This window comes from Ranitomeya imitator, chromosome 2, assembly GCF_032444005.1.
Source record: "Ranitomeya imitator isolate aRanImi1 chromosome 2, aRanImi1.pri, whole genome shotgun sequence".
Lineage (NCBI taxonomy): Eukaryota > Metazoa > Chordata > Amphibia > Anura > Dendrobatidae > Ranitomeya > Ranitomeya imitator.
Window position 1 is genome coordinate 44,005,286 of NC_091283.1, and position 14,624 is coordinate 44,019,909.

Consider the following 14,624-nt stretch of genomic DNA (forward strand, 5'->3'; position numbering starts at 1 on the left):
ATTCTCCCACTCGGTAGAGCTCTGCGTGGATTCTGGGGCGGAGGGCAATTTTATGTCTTCTGCCTTCGCCCAACGTCACGCAATTCCCCTGGTTATGCTAGCTCAACCAGTAACGGTACGAGTGGTGAATGGGTCGACACTGCCCTCACAGATAACACACCAGACCATCCCTTTTACTCTGTCCATGTCGCCATCTCATCAGGAGATTATATCTCTGCTCGTCATTCCTGAGGGAATTGATGAGGTCCTGTTGGGAATACCTTGGCTACGGTACCACTCTCCATCGGGGACAGGGAGTTGCTAGCCATGAAGTTGGCTTTCTCGGAGTGGAGACATCTCTTGGAGGGAGCACGTTTTCCCTTCCAAGTCTTCACAGACCATAAAAATTTGGTGTACCTGCAGACAGCACAGCGGTTGAATTCTCGCCAGGCCAGATGGTCCTTATTCTTCTCCCGGTTTCATTTCACCCTCCATTTTCTTTCTGGGGAGAAGAACATTCGGGCCGACGCTCTCTCTCGCTCCGTTGTGTCATCTGGGGAGGAGGAGGAGGAGCCTCGGCTTATTGTCCCCACCGAGAGCTTGAGAACTGTGGCCCCGGTTTCGCTAGAGTCTGTGCCCCCGGGCAAGACCTTTGTTCCATCCAGTTTGCGACCGGAGGTTCTCTCTTGGGCACACTCGTCCAGGGTGGGTGGACATTTTGGTACCAAAAGGACATCTGAGTTACTGGCGAGGACATACTGGTGGCCGCATATGGCTCGTGATGTCGCAGAGTATGTTCGGGCGTGTGTTTCTTGCGCCAAGAACAAGACTCCTCGGCAACGGCCAGCTGGTTTGCTTTATCCTCTGCCGATGGCGGACAGGCCCTGGGAGATGGTCGGGATGGACTTTGTGGTGGGCTTACCCAAGTCTCGTAACTGCACCATTATCTGGGTGATCACCGACCATTTTTCCAAAATGGTGCACTTGGTGCCTCTTCCACGGCTACCTTCTGCACGGGCGTTGGCTGTCTTGTTCGTTAAGCATATCTTTCGCCTACACGGTATGCCAGACAAAATTGTTAGTGACCGGGGTCCCCAGTTTGCGTCTCGATTCTGGAGAGAGCTTTGTCGTCTACTCAGTATTGAGTTGAATCTCTCTTCGGCATATCATCCCGAGACAAATGGGTTGGTAGAGAGGGCCAACCAGACCTTGGTCACATATTTACGACATTTTGTTTCTGCCAGGCAGGATGACTGGGCATCCTTGCTACCGTGGGCAGAGTTTGCACTTAACAATGCCATAGCCGACTCCACCGGTCAGACTCCATTCCTCCTAAATTACGGCCAGCATCCGCGTGTTCCTGTGCCCATGCCTGTGTCTTCTGCTGACCCCAGGGTGGCAGACTGGGCTGTGGAGGCACGGGACATTTGGGACCACACGCAGGATGCCATTCGGGCCTCCAAGGAGAGAATGAGGTCCTCCGCCGATGTTCATCGGCGCCCCGCTCCGACCTTTGCTCCTGGCGACTTGGTGTGGCTCTCCGCCCGTAACATCAGGCTGCGAGTTGAGTCCACTAAGTTTGCTCCTCGCTACTTGGGTCCCTTCAAGGTTCTCGAACAGGTTAATCCTGTGGTCTACCGTTTGGCTCTTCCTCCACGCTTGGGTATCACCGACACCTTTCATGTGTCCTTCTTGAAACCCATATACATGTCCCGGTTTTCCGAGTCATCTGCCGGGACATCGGGTTCGTCTACGGACGATTTCGAGGTGAACGCTATTTTGGGGAGCAAGGTGGTACGCGGCAAAAAGTTCTATCTGGTGGATTGGAAGGGTTATGGCCCAGAGGACAGGTCATGGGAGCCTGCTGAAAACATTCGGGCCCCACAGCTCATTGCTGCCTTCGAGCGTAGCGAGGCCCAAGGAGGGGGGGCCCTAGGAGGGGGGGTAATGTTAGGTCTCGAGTTCCCGCTTCTGCACAGGGGGAATCTCGAGCCATCTCCGCTGCGGTCTCCCATTCTTATCCAGCCGCAGTGGAGTCTGCTCAGCAGGGATATCGGTCCCAGCGTCTTGCTCAGTCTCACTCTGTACAGAGAGTTACTGCTGCTTCTTCAGCTTCTGCCATTAAAGCCAGTGCTGGTCAGCAGCGAGCGGACTTCTCTGGGACTAAGTCCTTGTCTGCACACACTGAGCATGCCCAGGGCAAGATCTTCCGTTGGAGATCGAGGGTCATGTGCTCAGGCTCTGCAGCACATTCCATTGGTCCTCTTGGCAGGTCTTGGAAGGGCAAAGTTTCTGTGGCCACTTCCTGTGCTGCAACTATATAAACTGCGCATGACCGCACGGCCATGCGCTAGTGTACAATTGTTAATGTGTGTATGTTGTGAGTGCAAGTCGTCCTTGGATACCCCTACCCTATTGAATGTCTGTTTGCGGAAGGTGTATGGTTGCTATCTAGCGCCCGACTTATCCTACAGCACGAATCACACATTACAGCGTCCAGTTGCTGTGACTGCCAGTACAGCGCCGTGCACTTCCTCTGTGCTTTCCTTACCCAAGCCTGGGTGGTTAGTGGCGTTCGTCAGTGCGGCACCGCATGCACTCTTGTGCCTTAATATTGTTATATAGTTTCCTTACACACCCAGTTGCGGTGTTGTGCCAGCAAGGGTCTAATCGGACTTCAATCATAGTTGGGGTTGAGTTCGCTGACTACTTGCTCGTGCTCTATGTGCGGTACCGCGGTCCTGTGACGCAACAGGATCGCTTTCTTCACGCTGGGAGAAGTTTAACCCACGTGTGTATACTTATGAGTACCGCCATATAGTCCGTCATTACTTGGCAGCAGGTTCCATCTCTGCACGGTGGACCCCGGGCTGCGAACGCACCATACTCTATCTGTCTTATTATTTGGTGCGTTCCGCTAGCCCTAACACTAAACAGTGTAGCTGTGAATCCAGCTGTGAATCCAGCTCTGTTTCTCTGCTTGTGTCAGTGCTTCTACCTGATCCTCATCTCTCCCTCCATTAGTTTCAATAGAAGCAGAAACCTGGTATTTCAGGGAGCTTGCAATCCATTTTCCTTTGACCAACACAGATTTGAGCTGTTTTATAGAGTGGATGATTAGTTTAGGACCTGAAAGGAAGGAGATGGGTCATAAGTGGAGAAAAAAAAGAATATTTATTGGTTAAGGTATATTACAAAGACTCTTGTGTTCTCTTGTGTTTTTCATTTTTGCAAAGTTTGTTGAAATGAAAATTAAATTTAGCACTAATGATTATAATATAGAACAAGTATTATAATTACAATTATATCCAGTGACTCTGTTCTAATTTGAGTTGTTGTCTTTCTTTATGTTCTCCATCCAGCCCAGATCATTATTAATATTTTTTTAGCCATAGCTCATCATCTGGAGCCAGTTATAGAGCCAATGTAATTGCAAAAAAAAAGAAAAGGGGGCATAAGTGGAGAAAGAAGAATATTTCTATGATAAGATATATTACAAAGTTTCTTGTGTTCTCTTGTACTATTCATTTTTGCAAAGTTTGATGAAATGAAAGTATCATTGCATGACAATGCTATCCAGTGACTCAGTGGTGACATATTGCTTGATTTGAGTTGTTTTCGTATTTTCCCGTCTGGCCTAGACCTTCGTAAACATTTATTTGAACCATAACTCATCATCTACAGCCAGTTATAGAGCGAAGTAATGGCCAAAAAAATGAAATGTGTCAGTGAGCCTCCATAGTGTTGCTTTGCAACTCTTACCGAATGAAAAAGAGGGACAATTTAGGCAGGATCATGATGGCTACACTGTGATAGGACCAGAAGGAGCATGGTGATGGGATGGGGTATGAGGTTGATGATCTCCGAGCTCCTACATCCACATCCCGAGGAAATAAACATCGACCAATTAACCAGTCGTGATCAATATCAACCACATACAATTAGGGAGGAGCTTGCAAGGTACACATTCTCCTAATATATCGCCAAACTCGGTATTATCATATGGTTCTGGATGTCTGTTTTTTTAAGGAAAAAGGGCTCATCGGAGACACCAGTTCGATGTATAAAAAAATTGAATTGGATCATGTAGTGTTGACCCAGTGTAGGGAAGTTCGGGTTCAGATGCCCTAGATGGGCCATTGAAGTTCCGGGAGGACTTCACCTTCACGTCTACATCATTTGTTTTTTTTCTTCTTGTGTAGACAAGGAACAAGGTGAGCGGAGAGTTGGCGGCGGTGAAAATTGTCAAGGAGGAGACTGGTAAGTGATAGAGACGATCTTGGCATTATTGTTTTGTATTCTATCTTTTTACTTATACATTAACCAAACATGACTAAGAAAATATGAAAAAAAAAATTGTCTTTGTCTGCAAACTGTTATATCCTGAATAGTATATGTTAAATGGACCTGTCAAGTCTCCAAAATATGTCTGTTTCAGTAAATATTTGTATTTCCCATAATATTATTCTATGTTGTGCCATTCCTCTGCTATATCCACTAGAAATGTATAAATACATTGACAATTGGGTGTTACCAGCTATGGGTGTGTCCCTAAACAGTGTTACACTGACCCATCAGTGCTGACCATGTCAGACTGTGACGGGAGACGTATCCCACTGGTAACACTCAGTTGTCAATTTGAAAGTAGCAGGGAAAGTAGCAGAAGAATGGCATAATCTAGTGTTGTAAGAATAGACGGTTCAAGATAATTACTTTATGAAGAATACACATATTCTTGGTGCAATTAACTGGGACGATATCCTGAGACACAAAAATACACAAAGAAAATGGAAGTCATTTATTAGCATCCTGGATAGGACCTGTGCACAGTATATACCGTATGGGAATAAACATACTAGAAATAGGAGGAAACCAATATGGCTAAATAGAGCTGTAAGGGGAGCAATAAGTGACAAAAAGAAAGCATTTAGAGAATTAAAGGAAGTAGGTAGTGATGAGGCATTAAATAAATACAGAAAATTAAATAAGTTCTGTAAAAAGCAAATCAAAGCAGCAAAGATTGAGACAGAGAGACTCATTGCCAGAGAGAGTAAAAATAATCCCAAAATATTCTTTAACTACATAAATAGTAAGAAACTAAAAAATGATAGTGTTGGCCCCCTTAAAAATAGTCTGGGTGAAATGGTGGATGAGGATGAGGAAAAAGCCAATATGCTAAATGACTTTTTTTCATCAGTATTTACACAAGAAAATCCCATGGCGGACAAAATGACTAGTGATAAAAATTCCCCATTAAATGTCACCTGCTTAACCCAGCAGGAAGTGCGGCGGCGTCTAAAAATCACTAAAATTGACAAATCTCCGGGCCCGGATGGGATACACCCCCAAGTACTGCAGGAATTAAGTACAGTCATTGATAGACCATTATTTTTAATCTTTAGAGACTCCATAATAACAGGGTCTGTGCCACAGGACTAGCATATAGCAAATGTGGTGCCAATATTCACAAAGGGGACAAAAACTGAACTCGGAAATTATCGGCCAGTAAGCTTAACCTCTACTGTGGGTAAAATCCTGGAGGGCATTCTAAGGGATGCTATACTGGAGTATCTGAAGAGGAATAACCTCATGACCCAGTATCAGCACGGGTTTACTAGGGACCGTTCATGTCAGACTAATCTGATCAGTTTCTATGACTACAGTGCCTACAAGTAGTATTCAACCCCCTGCAGATTTAGCAGGTTTACACATTTGGAATTAACTTGGCATTGTGACATTTGGACTGTAGATCAGCCTGGAAGTGTGAAATGCACTGCAGCAAAAAAGAATGTTATTTCTTTGTTTATTTTTTTTTTAAATTGTGAAAAGTCTTTTCAGAGGGTCATTTATTATTCAACCCCTCAACCCACTAGAATTCTGTTTGGTTCCCCTAAAGTATTAAGAAGTAGTTCAGGCACAAAGAACAATGAGCTTCACATGTTTGGATTAATTATCTCTTTTTCCAGCCTTTTCTGACTATTTAAGACCCTCCCCAAACTTGTGAACAGCACTCATACATGGTCAACATGGGATAGACAAAGGAGCATTCCAAGGCCATCAGAGACAAGATCGTGGAGGGTCACAAGGCTGGCAAGGGGTACAAAACCCTTTCCAAGGAGTTGGGCCTACCTGTCTCCACTGTTGGGAGCATCATCCGGAAGTGGAAGGCTTATGGAACTACTGTTAGCCTTCCACGGCCTGGACAGCCTTTGAAAGTTTCCTCCCATGCCGAGGCCAGGCTTGTCCGAAGAGTCAAGGCTAACCCAAGGACAACAAGGAAGGAGCTCCGGGAAGATCTCATGGCAGTGGGGACATTGGTTTCAGTCAATACCATAAGTAACGTACTCCACCGCAATGGTCTCCGTTCCAGACGAGCCCGTAAGGTACCTTTACTTTCAAAGCGTCATGTCAAGGCTCGTCCACAGTTTGCTCATGATCACTTGTAGGACTCTGAGACTGACTGGTTCAAGGTTCTCTGGTCTGATGAGACCAAGATCGAAATCTTTGGTGCCAACCACACACGTGACGTTTGGAGACTGGATGGCACTGCATACGACCCCAAGAATACTATCCCTACAGTTAAGCATGGTGGTGGCAGCATCATGCTGTGGGGCTGTTTCTCAGCCAAGGGGCCTGGCCATCTGGTCCGCATCCATGGGAAGATGGATAGCACGGCCTACCTGGAGATTTTGGCCAAGAACCTCCGCTCCTCCATCAAGGATCTTAAGATGGGTCGTCATTTCATCTTCCAACAAGACAATGACCCAAAGCACACAGCCAAGAAAACCAAGGCCTGGTTCAAGAGGCAAAAAATCAAGGTGTTGCAGTGGCCTAGTCAGTCTCCTGACCTTTACCCAATTGAAAACTTGTGGAAGGAGCTCAAGATTAAAGTCCACATGAGACACCCAAAGAACCTAGATAACTTGGAGAAGATCTGCATGGAGGAGTGGGCCAAGATAACTCCAGAGACCTGTGCCGGCCTGATCAGGTCTTATAAAAGACGATTATTAGCTGTAATTGCAAACAAAGGTTATTCCACAAAATATTAAACCTAGGGGTTGAATAATAATTGACCCACACTTTTATGTTTAAAATTTATAAAAATTTAACTGAGCAACAAAACTTTTTGGTTTGTAAGATTTATGCATCTGTTAATAAATCCTGCTCTTGTTTGAAGTTTGAAGGCTCTAACTTATTTGCATCTTATTAAACCTGCTAAATCTGCAGGGGGTTGAATACTACTTGTAGGCACTGTAGGTAAGTTCCGGACTGGACCAAAGGAACCCAGTAGATGTAGTGTATATGGACTTTTCAAAAGCTTTTGATACGGTGCCACACAAAAGGTTGATACATAAAATGAGAATAATGGGGATAAGGGAAAATATGTGTAAGTGGGTTGAGAGCTGGCTCAGGGATAGGAACCAAAGGGTGGTTATTAATGGAACACACTCGGACTGGGTCACGGTTAGCAGTGGGGTACCACAGGGGTCAGTATTGGGCCCTCTTCTTTTTAACATATTTATTAATGACCTTGTAGGGGGCATTCAGAGCAGAATTTCAATATTTGCAGATGACACTAAACTCTGCAGGGTAATCAATACAGAGGAGGACAATTTTATATTACAGGATGATTTATGTAAACTAGAAGCTTGGGCTGATAAATGGCAAATGAGCTTTAATGGGGATAAATGTAAGGTCATGCACTTGGGTAGAAGTAATAAGATTCTAAAACTCTGGGCAAAACCGTCAATGAAAAAGACCTGGGAGTATGGGTGGATGACAAACACATATTCAGTGGCCAGTGTCAGGCAGCTGCTACAAAGGCAAATAAAATAATGGGATGCATTAAAAGAGGCATAGATGCTCATGAGGAGAACATAATTTTACCTCTATACAAGTCACTAGTTCGACCACACTTAGAATACTGTGCACAGTTCTGGTCTCCGGTGTATAAGAAAGACATAGCTGAACTAGAGTGGGTGCAGAGAAGAGCGAACAAGGTTATTAGAGGACTGGGGGGTCTGCAATACCAAGATAGGTTATTACACTTGGGGCTATTTAGTTTGGAAAAACGAAGACTAAGGGGTGATCTTATTTTAATGTATAAATATGTGAGGGGACAGTACAAAGACCTTTCTGATGATCTTTTTAATCATAGACCTGAGACAGGGACAAGGGGGCATCCTCTTCGTCTGGGGGAAAGAAGGTTTAGGCATAATAATAGAAGCAGGTTCTTTACTGTAAGAGCAGTGAGACTATGGAACTCTCTGCCGTATGATGTTGTAATGAGTGATTCATTACTTAAATTTAAGAGGGGACTGGATACCTTTCTGGAAAAGTATAATGTTACAGGGTATATACACTAGATTCCTTGATAGGGCGTTGATCCAGGGAACTAGTCTGATTGCCATATGTGGAGTTGGGAAGGAATTTTTTTCCCTAAGGTGGAGCTTACTCTTTGCCACCTGTTTTTTTTTTTGCCTTCCTCTGGATCAACATGTTAGGGCATGTTAGGTTAGGCTATGGGCTGAACTAGATGGACTTAAAGTCTTCCTTCAACCTTAATAACTATGTAACTATGTAATATTAACAGTGAGTTCTCCTTGAATGGAAGTTTTCAAATAGAGGCTGGGCAGACATCTGTCTGAGATGGTTTAGTGAATCCTACATTGAGCAGGGGGTCGGACACGATGACCCCGGAGGTCCCTTCCAACTCTACCATTCTAGGATTCTGTGATTCCAACATGTCCACAGAGGTGACAGGTCCTGAGTATAGGCATGCTGGTTATTATGGTGATCTTGTTATGTAGGACATTTGCAATCTGTACTAATTTAGTGCTTGAATGAGACGAATCCTCCCCTCAGCTCTGTGTCCTCCTGTTACATAGGCATACAGAGTAGCTCCAGTAATAAAATGAGAACGCTCTTTAAAGGGATTCTACGAGAAATGTAATAAAATAAATAATACACATCTAAATATTAAACATTTTTCTTAATACAATTGTTTAGCAAAAATTTATACTTTTATCTATTGCACTCTATCAGGGATTCCAAGATGGCAACTGCCTCCTATATCATTGTGCAATCCATCCTAGGTTTCAGAAGACACGCAATAGGACGGGCTGCATAAAGCATGAGACCAGACGCACTAAAATGTCAGGCTGAATGAGATGGAGGTTTATTTTCTTTCTCAGTTACAAAAAGGTGTTCATCTTCTTCTCCTTTGGTCGCCTCCACTCAGTGTCCGGTCAGGTTGCCAGATGCTATTCTGACATGACCTCTGTCTCCAGCAGATGTTCTTCAAGCAACCTGTCCTACTGCATGTCCTCTAATATCCAGGACAGGTGGTGATTGATGGCAGTTTCCATCTTTAATATCATGACCGTGTGCACTAGGTAAAGCATATCTGTTTTTTCTAAATAAAGGTATTTATTAAAATGTTTAATATTTAAGTGTGTATTATTTATTACATTTATTATTTATTACAATTCTCAGAGAACGTGTGTAATGTGTCCCAAAAAGGATGTGGCAAGAGTGTGCAAAGGAGGTGCAGAGGCTGGAAACTCCATTATATCTGTACTGTGACATCACTGTGTGTATTATCCCTGTACTGTGACATCACTGTGTATATTATCCCTGTACTGTGACATCACTGTGTGTATTATCCCTGTACTGTGACATCAATGTGTTTATTATCCCTGTACTGTGACATCACTGTGTGTATTATCCCTGTACTGTGACATCACTGTGTCTATTATCCCTGTACTGTGACATCTCTGTGTGTATTATCCCTGTACTGTGACATCACTGTGTGTATTATCCCTGTACTGTGACATCACTGTGTGTATTATCACTGCATTGTAACATCACTTTGTGTATTATCCCTGTACTGTGACATCACTGTGTGTATTATCCCTGTACTGTGACATCACTGTGTGTATTATCCCTGTACTGTGACATCACTGTGTTTATTATCCCTGTACTGTGACATCACTGTGTGTATTATCCCTGTACTGTGACATCACTGTGTATATTATCCCTGTACTGTGACATCACTGGGTTTATTATCCCTGTACTGTGACATCACTGTGTATATTATCCCTGTACTGTGACATCACTGTGTATATTATCCCTGTACTGTGACATCACTGTGTGTATTATCCCTGTACTGTGACATCACTGTGTTTATTATCCCTGTACTGTGACATCACTGTGTGTATTATCCCTGTACTGTGACATCACAGTGTGTATTATCCCTGTACTGTGACATCACTGTGTGTATTATCCCTGTACTGTGACATCACTGTGTGTATTATCCCTGTACTGTGACATCACTGTGTGTATTATCACTGCATTGTAACATCACTTTGTGTATTATCCCTGTACTGTGACATCACTGTGTGTATTATCCCTGTACTGTGACATCACTGTGTGTATTATCCCTGTACTGTGACATCACTGTGTTTATTATCCCTATACTGTGACATCACTGTGTGTATTATCCCTGTACTGTGACATCACTGTGTTTATTATCCCTGTACTGTGACATCACTGTGTGTATTATCCCTGTACTGTGACATCACTGTGTATATTATCCCTGTACTGTGACATCACTGGGTTTATTATCCCTGTACTGTGACATCACTGTGTATATTATCCCTGTACTGTGACATCACTGTGTGTATTATCCCTGTACTGTGACATCACTGTGTATATTATCCCTGTACTGTGACATCACTGTGTGTATTATCCCTGTACTGTGACATCACTGTGTTTATTATCCCTGTACTGTGACATCACTGTGTGTATTATCCCTGTACTGTGACATCACAGTGTGTATTATCCCTGTACTGTGACATCACTGTGTGTATTATCCCTGTACTGTGACATCACTGTGTTTATTATCCCTGTACTGTGACATCACTGTGTGTATTATCTCTGTACTGTGACATCACTGTGTTTATTATCCCTGTACTGTGACATCACTGTGTGTATTATCCCTGTACTGTGACATCACTGTGTATATATTATCCCTGTACTGTGACATCACTGTGTATTATCCCTGTACTGTGACATCACTGGGTTTATTATCCCTGTACTGTGACATCACTGGGTTTATTATCCCTGTACTGTGACATCACTGTGTGTATTATCCCTGTACTGTGACATCACTGTGTATATTATCCCTGTACTGTGACATCACTGTGTGTATTATCCCTGTACTGTGACATCACTGTGTGTATTATCCCTGTACTGTGACATCACTGTGTGTATTATCCCTGTACTGTGACATCACTGTGTTTATTATCCCTGTACTGTGACATCACTGTGTTTATTATCCCTGTACTGTGACATCACTGTGTTTATTATCCCTGTACTGTGATATCACTGTGTTTATTATCCCTGTACTGTGACATCACTGTGTATTATCACTGTACTGTGACATTACTGTGTTTATTATCCCTGTACTGTGACATCACTGTGTGCATTATCCCTGTACGGTGACATCACTGTGTTTATTATCCTTGTACTGTGACATCACTGTGTTTATTATCCCTGTACTGTGACATCACTGTGTGCATTATCCCTGTACGGTGACATCACTGTGTATATTATCCATGTACTGTGACATCACTGTGTTTATTATCCCTGTACTGTGACATCACTATGTGTATTATCCCTGTACTGTGACATCACTGTTTATTATCCCTGTACTGTGACATCACTGTGTATTATCACTGTACTGTGACATCACTGTGTTTATTATCCATGTACTGTGACATCACTATGTGTATTATCCCTGTACTGTGACATCACTGTGTTTATTATCCATGTACTGTGACATCACTATGTGTATTATCCCTGTACTGTGACATCACTGTGTGTATTATCCCTGTACTGTGACATCACTGTGTATATTATCCCTGTACTGTGACATCACTGTGTTTATTATTCCTGTACTGTGACATCACTGTGTGTATTATCCCTGTACTGTGACATCACTGTGTGTATTATCCCTGTACTGTGACATCACTGTGTGTATTATCCCTGTACTGTGACATCACTGTGTATTATCCCTGTACTGTGACATCACTGTGTGTATTATCCCTGTACTGTGACATCACTGTGTGTATTATCCCTGTACTGTGACATCACTGTGTTTATTATCTCTGTACTGTGACACCACTGTGTTTATTATTCCTGCACTGTGACATCACTGTGTGTATTATCCCTGTACTGTGACATCACTGTGTGTATTATCCCTGTACTGTGACATCACTGTGTATTATCCCTGTACTGTGACATCACTGTGTGTATTATCCCTGTACTGTGACATCACTGTGTGTATTATCCCTGTACTGTGACATCACTGTGTATATTATCCCTGTACTGTGACATCACTGTGTTTATTATTCCTGTACTGTGACATCACTGTGTGTATTATCCCTGTACTGTGACATCACTGTGTGTATTATCCCTGTACTGTGACATCACTGTGTGTATTATCCCTGTACTGTGACATCACTGTGTATTATCCCTGTACTGTGACATCACTGTGTGTATTATCCCTGTACTGTGACATCACTGTGTGTATTATCCCTGTACTGTGACATCACTGTGTTTATTATCTCTGTACTGTGACACCACTGTGTTTATTATCTCTGTACTGTGACATCACTGTGTGTATTATCCCTGTACTGTGACATCACTGTGTGTATTATCCCTGTACTGTGACATCACTGTGTTTATTATCCCTGTACTGTGACACCACTGTGTTTATTATCTCTGTACTGTGACACCACTGTGTATATTATCCCTGTACTGTGACATCACTGTGTTTATTATCCCTGTACTGTGACATCACTGTGTTTATTATCCCTGTACTGTGACATCACTGTGTTTATTATCTCTGTACTGTGACACCACTGTGTTTATTATCTCTGTACTGTGACATCACTGTGTGTATTATCCCTGTACTGTGACATCACTGTGTGTATTATCCCTGTACTGTGACATCACTGTGTTTATTATCCCTGTACTGTGACATCACTGTGTTTATTATCTCTGTACTGTGACACCACTGTGTTTATTATCCCTGTACTGTGACATCACTGTGTGTATTATCCCTGTACTGTGACATCACTGTGTTTATTATCCCTGTACTGTGACATCACTGTGTGTATTATCCCTGTACTGTGACATCACTGTGTTTATTATCTCTGTACTGTGACACCACTGTGTTTATTATCTCTGTACTGTGACATCACTGTGTGTATTATCCCTGTACTGTGACATCACTGTGTGTATTATCCCTGTACTGTGACATCACTGTGTTTATTATCTCTGTACTGTGACACCACTGTGTTTATTATCCCTGTACTGTGACATCACTGTGTTTATTATCCCTGTACTGTGACATCACTGTGTGTATTATCCCTGTACTGTGACATCACTGTGTTTATTATCTCTGTACTGTGACACCACTGTGTTTATTATCTCTGTACTGTGACATCACTGTGTGTATTATCCCTGTACTGTGACATCACTGTGTGTATTATCCCTGTACTGTGACATCACTGTGTTTATTATCCCTGTACTGTGACATCACTGTGTTTATTATCTCTGTACTGTGACACCATTGTGTATATTATCCCTGTACTGTGACATCACTGTGTTTATTATCCCTGTACTGTGACATCACTGTGTTTATTATCCCTGTACTGTGACATCACTGTGTTTATTATCTCTGTACTGTGACACCGTGTTTATTATCTCTGTACTGTGACATCACTGTGTGTATTATCCCTGTACTGTGACATCACTGTGTGTATTATCCCTGTACTGTGACATCACTGTGTTTATTATCCCTGTACTGTGACATCACTGTGTTTATTATCTCTGTACTGTGACACCACTGTGTTTATTATTCCTGTACTGTGACATCACTGTGTTTATTATCCCTGTACTGTGACATCACTGTGTTTATTATCCCTGTACTGTGACATCACTGTGTTTATTATCCCTGTACTGTGACATCACTGTGTTTATTATCTCTGTACTGTGACACCACTGTGTTTATTATCTCTGTACTGTGACATCACTGTGTGTATTATCCCTGTACTGTGACATCACTGTGTGTATTATCCCTGTACTGTGACATCACTGTGTTTATTATCCCTGTACTGTGACATCACTGTGTTTATTATCTCTGTACTGTGACACCACTGTGTTTATTATTCCTGTACTGTGACATCACTGTGTTTATTATCCCTGTACTGTGACATCACTGTGTTTATTATTCCTGTACTGTGACATCACTGTGTTTATTATCTCTGTACTGTGACATCACTGTGTGTATTATCCCTGTACTGTGACATCACTGTGTGTATTATCTCTGTACTGTGACATCACTGTGTTTATTATTCCTGTACTGTGACATCACTGTGTTTATTATCCCTGTGCTGTGACATCACTGTGTGTATTATCCCTGTACTGTGACATCACTGTGTTTATTATCCCTGTACTGGCAGGGGCAGCACATGTAATACTACTTACGCATTATGTTTGGCCACACATTTGTGGTTCCATCAAGGTTTTCATGTGAACACGAGAAAAACAGGACTCTGATGTGACCCGGACGAAGC

General features: G+C 42.8%; 1 protein-coding gene across 1 annotated transcript in view; it reads left to right on the top strand.

Moving 5' to 3' along the window:
• Positions 1-14,624, top strand: part of MAP4K1 (mitogen-activated protein kinase kinase kinase kinase 1) — a 112,439-nt gene that overhangs the window by 46,679 nt on the left and 51,136 nt on the right. The window contains exon 2 of the mRNA XM_069746576.1: positions 4,182-4,239. Within this exon, the coding sequence (XP_069602677.1) occupies positions 4,182-4,239 (58 nt within the window). The remainder of the gene's footprint in view (positions 1-4,181; positions 4,240-14,624) is intronic.